Below are 9,768 nucleotides of genomic sequence, written 5' to 3'. Positions count from 1 at the left end.
AGAAGCTGGGGGGCACTAGAGCAGCCCTCTCTTCCCTTGTACAGCACTGAGCAGGGGGGAGCGGGGGGGAAAGGGGCAGGGGCATGGCCAGGCTCTGGCAGGATGCTCTGATTAGCCCGGCAGGGAATTGATAACAATGTTTATCACCCATAACTCAGTGTTTATCACCCCATTTTAAAAACAACAGAGGGACATTACCAGCTATCTGTTGATTCTACCTGTTGACTCAGCATGGATCCTAGCCAGCATGTGGTCTGCTAGCTAATACACAGACACTTCTCCACAAGGCAGAGGGGAGGGGGGAATTCCTACTTAGCCGGAAGTGGTGAGGAGGAGGGGAAGGAGCAGCCTGCAGTCTCTGTGGGAACTGTAGCCAGGGAACTGAGGGGAGAGGCCAGCCCTGTTGTGGAACAGAAAGCCCCACCCAGCTCAGAGAGCATGCTGGGAGGCTGGAGGAGTCTGATTTAACTTAAACCAGCAAGGGGTCTGGGACAGATGTTACATAAATTGGTTTGACCCAAATCAGTCAAGTCTGATACTACATTCAACCAGATTTATTTCAAACCAGTTTCAGCCATTTTCAAACTGGTTTATTTGCACTGAACATCTGTTCTGTTACAGGTTTAAATCACTTTCTGGTCATTTAAACCAGTTTATGTGTAATGTCTGTCCCTAGCCTCAGGGAGGGGGTTGGTGTAAGTTGTGACACACCTGCCAAAAAAGGTTGTCTCCCTTCTGAACCAGTGCAGGCTGGAGCAGTAGTAGCCTCGTAAATTTGCGGTTGGGGGGTGGGGATCAGATGCCTTGAAGTTGGAGGCTCTGAGCTCTGTCCTTTCCTATTGCCGTATTATTTTGAGTAGCCACAGTATTCAGAAAAGTAACAGCCAGGACATTCTAACCAGGCTACAGACTCATTCCATTATGCTATGTATGAACTCGAACTAGCAAACAGCATTACCCGGCTTAAACCCATGAACTTCCCTTGTTAGCCAGATTATCATAAACAAATGTGGGGAAAAAAACCAAAACAACTATTTCACCTTTTCCTCTCCAGCAAGGAATGGAAAGATTATGAGTTCTTGAGTTTTTGTCTGGTCATAAACAAAAATTCCAGTGTGTTGCTTTGTGACATGTTACTCTATAAGCTACCTTAATTTGCCTTTGCCCATCGTACAAAGCAAATACCTCCATAAAACAAAACACAAAGCCAAGTAAAAGTCTGGAGAAAGTGATGTCATTAAAATATGCCTCAGAGAGGCTTTCTGTGTGCTGGGGCTGGAAGCAGTCAATGTAGGAGGTATAATGGTGGGACTAGCACATAAACAGCATAACCAGAATATCTCTAAGGTTTTCTGGTGTTCAGTCTTCAGTGCTGACATAACTCTACTTTGGTGGTCAGTAAAAATCCCAGCAGAGTCTTCCCACACAGTACAGTCTTGTAGAACTCAATAATCTTCAGCCAATATTGCAACTGTTCAAATCCAAGTTTACCAACGCTAATCCCACAAAGTCCCCTTGTATAATAAAGAGTGCAGTGTTGTACAAGCATCTTCATTCTGGTGGGGACTCCATTGCCATTGTAGGGGCAGTTAGGTTGAGGTAACCACGGCAGGCTGGCACTACACGGGTAATTCCCTCTACGTGAAACTTCTCAGCTCCTTTCTCCCCACATCTCAACAGCATCCCTTTGCCCAATAGTAAATTTTATTAAACCAAACATTACCCCTTCACGTGAAAACTTTCTAGAAGAAAATGCAGTTTTTTACTGCATTTACCCAGATTTCCTCTTCCCCGTAGAGGCAGGTTAGGTGTGTCACAGATCAGGATCCTATGCTATATATGTGGGCCACAGAATATATGCCTCTACCACAGAGACATCTCCAACACTTTCCTACTCAGAAAACATCTCATCACCCTGCACAGCCAAGTGTCCTGTGTAGATTTGTATCTACCATGCAAAAATATAACCCATCTACTACATTGATCAGGATGCTTTCAGCATCTAAAGCACCCTGGGGATCAGTCTGCCCATGACCCTCCACTTCTTACAGCCTCTTCAATTACTTTCTTTTTGGCAGCATGCCATCCTGTGTTTTTGTGAGATAAGCCTATGATGATGTAAAAAAGTGATGCAAGAGGTAAGGCCAGAGCTACTGGCCTATCATGTGACACAGCAAAAGCTGTAAGAGAAGGGAGTGTCCTCTTTCAGAGTGGAAGGATTAGGGAGAAAGGTAGTTGTTGAATGGTAGACTCCATCTGTTAGGGGAATTGATTTGATGGGGTGCGGGTGTGTGCATTTTTGGGTTTTTTTGGGGGGACGGGTTATGTTTGAATTATGAACTGTGCAGTGAAACAGTGATCTGAAATGGGTGGGGATATGACACTTGGTCCTTCAGGGCTAGTGTGAACCTGCCAGTGTAGGGGGCCCAACCCCACACTGCTGCTCAGATCTTGATCTAGACCTGGGCTAATGGTCCCCAGCACTCCCAACCCTAAGTGGAATTGTGGAAGTAATATGGGGGTGGCAGGCCTAACAAAAATGCAATAGTTGATGCAAGCATTTGGGATTATGAGCCTGACAGAAGTGAGACTTGCAGCTAGACATCAGGGGGAAGAGAACTGGAGCTGGGAGCTGCTGATCTAGGTGCAGTTCTGAACTTTCCCAAAGCACAGAAAAGATTGAGAGTTTGGAGGCCAGGTTTTGGTAATTTCATTCTACAGAGGGGAACCAGGGACAAAGTTTCTCCACAACCTCAAAATCAGTAGATGTTTGAGGTAATAGACTTGGAACTTGATGAATTGCTGCCCAGAACCTTTAGTAGCACCTCAAGAGAATTGCTTATAAATAATACCACCTGCATGGGAATAACACACAGGTGACCAGAATATCTGTGAGGTTCCCACTCAAGCATTTCCTCTTCGTTGTTCTTTTGGGAACGTGGGATCCTCTCCCAAACCAGAAGCCTCTATGACCCCTGCTCCACTCTGTGGAGCTAAACTATTCCAAATTAAGGCTTCTTTCCTTGACTGCTGCCCCTGGCAATCTTATTATCCTGTAGAGAAAGTGTTTGAGTTTGCTATCTCAGCACTGCCAGTACAGCTGATATTACACCGTGTGAGATCCTCATGGACAGAGCACTGATGAACTGCGGAAGGATCATATGATCCTTTTCTTTCCAGAGCTGACTTTTGTTTCCTATACAGTATAATCTCAGATTTCATTTTTAAAAAGAAGTCAGTCTCTCGCTTTTTGTGAAAAGTCAGAAAATATAAGCCAGTTGCTAAGACTGAATGCATCTGGATGTGCCTTGAGTGCATCTGGGCTCTGCTTCTTCAGCAGGAGGCTAGGCTGGGTAAGATGCACACATTTCTTTTGGGAAATATGAGTCAGTTACATTTCAGATGTATTCCAAAAAACAACTCCCTAATCCTTTTCCCTCCTCCCCCCAGCTCCTGCCCTCAAATCCTCAGGCAGGACCCACGCAGAAGAGTGTGATAGTCTTAGTCAGAAATTGTTTACATCTGTGGGGAGGAAGCACAATATTGTTTTTCAGTCTGCCCCAGTGTTATGGCCATTGTGCTCTTCTGAATATACCTACCACTGCTGCATGGCAAACTCCTTTCTTGGATAAGGAACAGCTGCCATATAGGAAAACAATGCACCACAGCCTCAGTCAGCACTGTAGATGGGGAAGCCTCTAGGTTAAATGGTGAAGAAAAAGAAGTGACATACTTGGGAAGGAAGGAGTGGGTGTTGTGGATCCAGTAGACGACACTTCTACTAATGAAGCTGAACATTTTGGAGGGAGTTCCCTTTGTTAACATTATAAAACACAGAACTGGCACAGTGTATTCATCCTCCAACCTTGTCTACTCCCTTGAGGGCATCTCACAGGGCAAAGGAGGTAAGAGTATTCAGATGACACAGAAGGAGTCCATCCTGGTTTTATCTCTCCTCCCCACAGAGATAGGGGATGATCCTGGGCCACTATCATTAGTGCTATATTATTTATAACTATTGCAAGCTGCATTGTCTAGATCATTGTAGTATTTCTTTTAGACTTTCCATTCACCATTGTTATTTTTTAAAGAGGATCCTTATTGGGTATGTTGCTGTCACTGGTCTCTCACATATGCAAAATGAGAGATTTGGAAGCACCTTACCTCAGCTAGTTTGTAAGCTTCTCCAAAGAGCAGTACAAATTGACAGGCGTTAATGTTTGTAAGTAGCTTGATCCACTTTACAGTGTAAACCGTGAACATTCTTAGGGAAAAAATCATAGTAAATTTACACTCCGATAGAAGGGCTCATTGTTTCTTTAATCTTATCAAGAATGAACTGTACATGCTGGTTCAGCGGAAACCAAGAATTTACATTAAAAAGATCATTCAGCTTTAACAAGCTTTCCCCTTTGAAAAAATAATATTGGCAGAAGTGAAGCCCAGATTGGAAACAATGTGTGGCTTTTGTTTTCCTTCTTTCCCTCATGTTTTTTCCCCCTTCATTCTTGGTGTTGGGGCTGGAAAGGAAAGTCTCTCTCTTGCCAAGCCAAACAAATTAAGCTTTACAATTCAGAGCTTAAAATGCCTCTTTTTGTCATCATTTCCTTAGCATGGAGTCTTAATAAAAGAAAGCAGTAAGTAGGTGAAGTGATTGCAGATCCTTTGCTTGATGGCCATTGGCAAGCATATCCAGCCAGTTGTTTCTCTTTAAACCCATTAAATTTCTCTGGAAATTATCCTAGACATATTCGCTCAATGCCAGCAAAATAAATAAATAAATAAATAAATAAAAGCCCCTTCCTTCTATGATTAACATCGCTCCAGATCTCTCCGCTTCCCATGACACAGTGTGAGATCAAAAGCCCCTGACCACACTAAAAAGAAGGGATCCATTCAGTCCTGGAGAGAATGCACTCGCTTACTTACAGTACCTCTTGGCAGGCAGGAGATGAGAAGGAGCTGGAGGAGTGTAAGTCCTACGTGTGTCCAGGGGGCTATCTCCATGTTGCCCAGGCCAGTGCAACCGGGTGACTGCTCAGGGAAGGAAAGCAGACAAGCAGCTTTTACTGGGACCTCACCAAGTCCAGGCTGCGAGGGATCTCGGATTTCAGACCTCGGCTCGCTCCCATCATCACCAGAGGGGAACTACCTTCAAGAGACTTCTCAGACGTCCAGAAGCACGACGTCACCCCAAACCTCTCCAGCTACTGCCTTAACCCTTTCTGGGCTCCATTTAGTAAAGGGCTTATGGGGAGAGTCAATAAGTGGGATTAATGCTCAGCTCACCCAGGGTGTTTTTCATTCCCAAAGGGAAGACATCCCTTGGAATCATTCCCATTACTGCAAATGATTCAATGATTCCTCTATCCCCGGTAGGAGACTCTTTCCAAATGTTCACAAGGTTATATGCTGGTGGAATGATGCATATTACTGAAGGGCTGGGTGTGCACCGTGTGCAGACAGGGAGTTTTTACCACCCTCACCAGTGACCTGGCAGCCTAGCCAGGTGAAACACGGAAGTGTCTGAATGCACCTGAAATAAGACATATCACACATTTATACAGGGACCAAATAATTAATAGGCCAATTAAAGGATTCTCTATCACTTTATAATGCAGAGTGCAAACAAAGTGCTTGGAATGTATGTGCTGGAACCAGGCAAAGCATCTTCAATAGAATAGTTTTCATCAAAATATGTTGTGGGAACATATGGATGTCAATTTTCAACAGGAGAAAGAGGAACCCCTTCCAACTTTCATCATCATGACTCTTACATTATTTAAAATAGTATCCTAATATTATTTCTAGATATTATTATATATGTATTTTATCTCAATGTTTCTGAATCAGAATTGTTGCAATTTCAAAATTTGAGCTTATTCTGTTTTAAAAAACAAATGTCAATATATTAGAATTTCTTGTGGAGAAAAAATTGTTTTGTGTCAGGATGTAAAACACATTTTTAAATCCTTATAAAGGTTTTAGCTATGTTGGGTAGTTTCGAAATCCCAGAGCAGTAGCCAATGGAAAACTTGGGTAGCTTAACACAGTGGAAAATCCATTAGATCTTCAGCTAGCTTTCCACATGCAGAATTCCTTTATTCAGACATCTTTTGGGCTATTTTTCTGTCTAAGACTTTAACCTATCACTCCCACTCTAATGCCTGTTCACCTTTCATATATATCAATAGTAAAGCATTCTTCTTAGTCTCATTTTTCTCAAATCTCTCAGCACTGTTAATAATACCAGTGCAAACTCACCAGTGATAGTAACTGAAGCAGCACTAATATAGAAAAGTATTTGGATGACTACTAAGTTTTTAACTATGGTATCATCTAATACTGCTCAGAATATAAGCAACATGGTACTTAATTCATATTAGGCTGCTACATTGTGCCTACCATATGACTCTCAAGATGTGGATACATGGCGTGATTATGATGGAGTAACTTATCCCAGATTTTACTCCATAGTAGAGAGCAGACCAGCTCTCACAAATCACTTTTCTATGGTTGGCACTATTAGGGTGCTTGGCCATTAGATGGCAGGGGAAGTGGTTTGCACTGAGTAAAGGTTACAAGGTGGTAACATTGACTAGAGAAGCAGGTGCACAATAAGTCCCCTGTAGTAATTGTTCTGCAAAGTAAAGTTCCTACACTCATTCTACAAGTTGAAATTATTTACTGGGTAGTGGGACTGGGCCTCTTATGTCTACTTTAGGCATAAGATCCAAATCTTATAGCAGAGCCAACTTACTATAGGGTAAATACATGTATCTGTTCCCTAGGTGTTGCTGCCACTGGTGGATCTGAGCTGCTGGCAGCAAGAGATACAATAATAAATATGTTTCACTTCTCAAACATCATCCATCTATGGATCTCAGTGTAAATTACACTCTTGCAGAGTAGTGGAGCCAATCATACTTTTGCTGAAGCTAGTGACAAAATTCCCACTGCCAGTGGTGGTGATGAGGAAACAGAGGAGCTCAACAGGAAAGATCCCACTGAGACATGTATGTCATGTAATTCCCATGGCATGCCAAAGGTCACACAGAATATTCAGAGCAGGGTGAGAAACTAAAACCAGAGAGGCCGGAAGGGAACTTGATGAAGCTTCCTGAAGTATTGTCAGCCTCCAGTGTTCAAGAATAATTATTTTGTGGGGTTAGATTCAAGATTCTTGGATGTTAGGGGGCTGGTAATGCTATTGTTTAATTTATTAGCTAGAGGAGTTTATTTGTTGAGTTCTTTTTGTCTTATCGTGAGGGACTAGAAACATTAAAAATAAGAAAGGATGTTGAGATTTTCATGCAGGATTGTGATGCAAGCTGGGGCAGTAAGTGAACCTCTAAATATTGCCAGTCACACAATAAAACCACTAGAGCTGGCAGCCCCAGTGTTGATTTCGCTTTAAAAGAGTTAAAGAAAAAACAGTTTTCTTTCAGTTATGCTCCTCATGACCTGTAGCAAGACCAGCCCTGAGTTTCACTTTAAACTGAGCTCAAAGCCTCCAGGAGCAGCTTAACTGAAAACACTCATTTTCACCTGTTTTTTTTTACCATAGACTCTTAAGAAATCAGATATTTTGCATAATGTGGATGCAAAACTCTAAAAAGACACAAGATTCACAGAAGACAGATGCACAGCATAACAAGTAATCATGTAGTCTGTAGTCATGTAGTCAGACCAATTTCTGTGGTTTGGGTCACAGAACGAAGTAAAACAGGGTTGGCACCAGTTAAAGAACTTCAGAAACGATCATGTTCCACATCTCTTCTGGGTTGTACGCACTACCCCTGTGCCCCAGTGTTCCCACTGTCAAAGAATATCTTTATGCTGGTGATGCTGCATTTCCTCCCCACTCCCAGGAGGAAGAAGAGCAAAAACCTTCCTATTTCTGCTGCTGTTAGTGAGAAAATCCCCACTGCCATTGATGAGGATACTGCTGAGGTCAGTGGGAAAATTCCCACTGAGACACCACTGAAGTGGGCCATTTTCTACTGCCGTATCATTGCTTAGCCAATTTACCACACTAAGGGAAAAATCCTAGAAATCCTGACCCTGACCTTCCACTCTAGCTAATAATCCAGTCACTTTCCTCTGTGTAGAAGAACAAGACAAGTATCATTCCAAAAAGCTGAAAGACCCTGATAATTACAGAAGCTAGGCATTCTTATCGCTTAACAAAGAAACATAAAACAGCTCTAGTGTCTGTGGGATCATGAATAGCTTCTTTCATACCCCCAGTTCCTGGTACATGATGAAAGAATGTAACATAGTCAGCCTTGGTAGGAGGAGAACTGCAAGGACGTCTACAGTTATCTGAAGGGACATTTCACAAGGATCTGAATAGAAATCAGCTTGTGCTATACAAGTCAATTTCTGAAACATTAGAAAAGCTGGATACAGAGAAGTGTTAGGAGTTGGAGACTGGATTTGGGGGTTTCACAACTCACAAATGACAGCTAGAGGGGGCAGCTAGCATTTGTGTGTTCAAATCAATTGCTGTGGCCCAAGTCTTCGAACAAAGCAGAACCTGATTAGCACCATTTAAAGAGGCAACATTATGTGACGAGCAGGTACTTCATGGGCTCCTTACACCTTAGCATGGAGGGTTATTTTCTGGGTAAGGTGTACCTGAGGGTGCCAATGGATCTGTATTCAGCACTTTTGCTATCACTGACTTCAGCATAGCTTACTTAATGCTGCTCAAGAGTGCTTAATGCCTTTGGCCCTTGGAATGACTTTTGGCTGCTGACATAGTGTTTTTGAATGCGCTTCTTGTGCTCCCAGTGAGAGGCAGGGAATGAACCAGGCAGATCACGCCAGCCAAATATTTCAGGCTGTATGTAATTCTTGATGAAAGAAAATGAATAGCTGAAAGCTCTGAGCCACGTGTGCTACGCTGCGCAGGAATCTCACTGTAGTGCTTGGCTGCAGAGTTTATATCTGTCTTGGTACTGAACATACTGAAGTACAGGACTGAAAATTACATTCCACTCTGCTGCTGATTATAAAACAGTAAGAGGTGTGAAAATTGCTAGTTATAGTTAATGGATTTTAATAGGTGTTATAAAGTAGCAGGCTATCATATTAGAATTAAATAAGATCACTGATCATTCATAACTGATCACTTAATGATTAATAGACCATTAATAAGCAGTTTGCACTTATAGCTTTCATCATCAACTAGTGAAACTGTTTTACAAATGTTTACGTGTAGTAATGAGAAGTGATAACAATTCTCCACGTTTTGCAGAGGGAAAGACTGAGGTTATGGACAAGCCAAACAATTACTGTGAGTTCAGAGGAAGCAGGGATTTATTACACATCAGTTGTTCAGTGGTGACTGCCTGTGTGTCTTCTCTTAATCCATGCTAGGTGAAAGCTAACCCAAAATAGCTTATCCCCCAAGTAAAAGTGGGCAGAGCTACTCCAGTTTAGGTTTCATTTTCTATGTGGTAAGAGTGGACAATTCCTGCAATGCTGTGAACACACAATAAGCTTCTGATGCCCTTTTTAGCTCTCTGAAATTTACTTGGTTGCCTGTACTCTCTGGAATAGAGAGGTGAAGTAATGTCTTCAGAATCACATACAGAGTCAGTGATAGCCAGAAAGAGAACCCAGGAGTCTACGTCATTTGTCTTGTACTTTAAGAACAAGACACTCCCACCTAAAAGGGCTGAGTTGGTAATCACAGAATCATAGAAAATCATAGAAAATTAGGGTTAGAAGGGACCTTAGGAAGTCATCTAGTCCAACCCT

General features: G+C 42.4%; 1 protein-coding gene across 4 annotated transcripts in view; it reads right to left on the bottom strand.

The window, feature by feature from the left end:
- Nucleotides 1-5,304, bottom strand: part of PAMR1 (peptidase domain containing associated with muscle regeneration 1) — a 108,906-nt gene extending 103,602 nt beyond the window's left edge. Inside the window, exon 1 of one of the 4 annotated variants that reach the window (XM_019519389.1) lies at nt 4,935-5,304. In XM_019519389.1, coding sequence (XP_019374934.1) covers nt 4,935-5,007 — 73 coding nt within the window. In that variant the 5' untranslated portion in view covers nt 5,008-5,304. Of the gene's footprint in view, nt 1-4,929 lie in introns of all 4 variants that reach the window. The other 3 variants (XM_019519390.1, XM_019519392.1, XM_019519391.1) reach the window with 3 other exon arrangements.
- Nucleotides 5,305-9,768: the final 4,464 nt, after the last annotated feature.

Source organism: Gavialis gangeticus, unplaced genomic scaffold (genome assembly GCF_001723915.1).
Source record: "Gavialis gangeticus isolate Ggan-Ray unplaced genomic scaffold, GavGan_comp1, whole genome shotgun sequence".
Classification (NCBI taxonomy): domain Eukaryota; kingdom Metazoa; phylum Chordata; order Crocodylia; family Gavialidae; genus Gavialis; species Gavialis gangeticus.
Note: the sequence above shows the minus strand (reverse complement) of the source record. Positions and strands in the feature narration are given on the sequence as shown.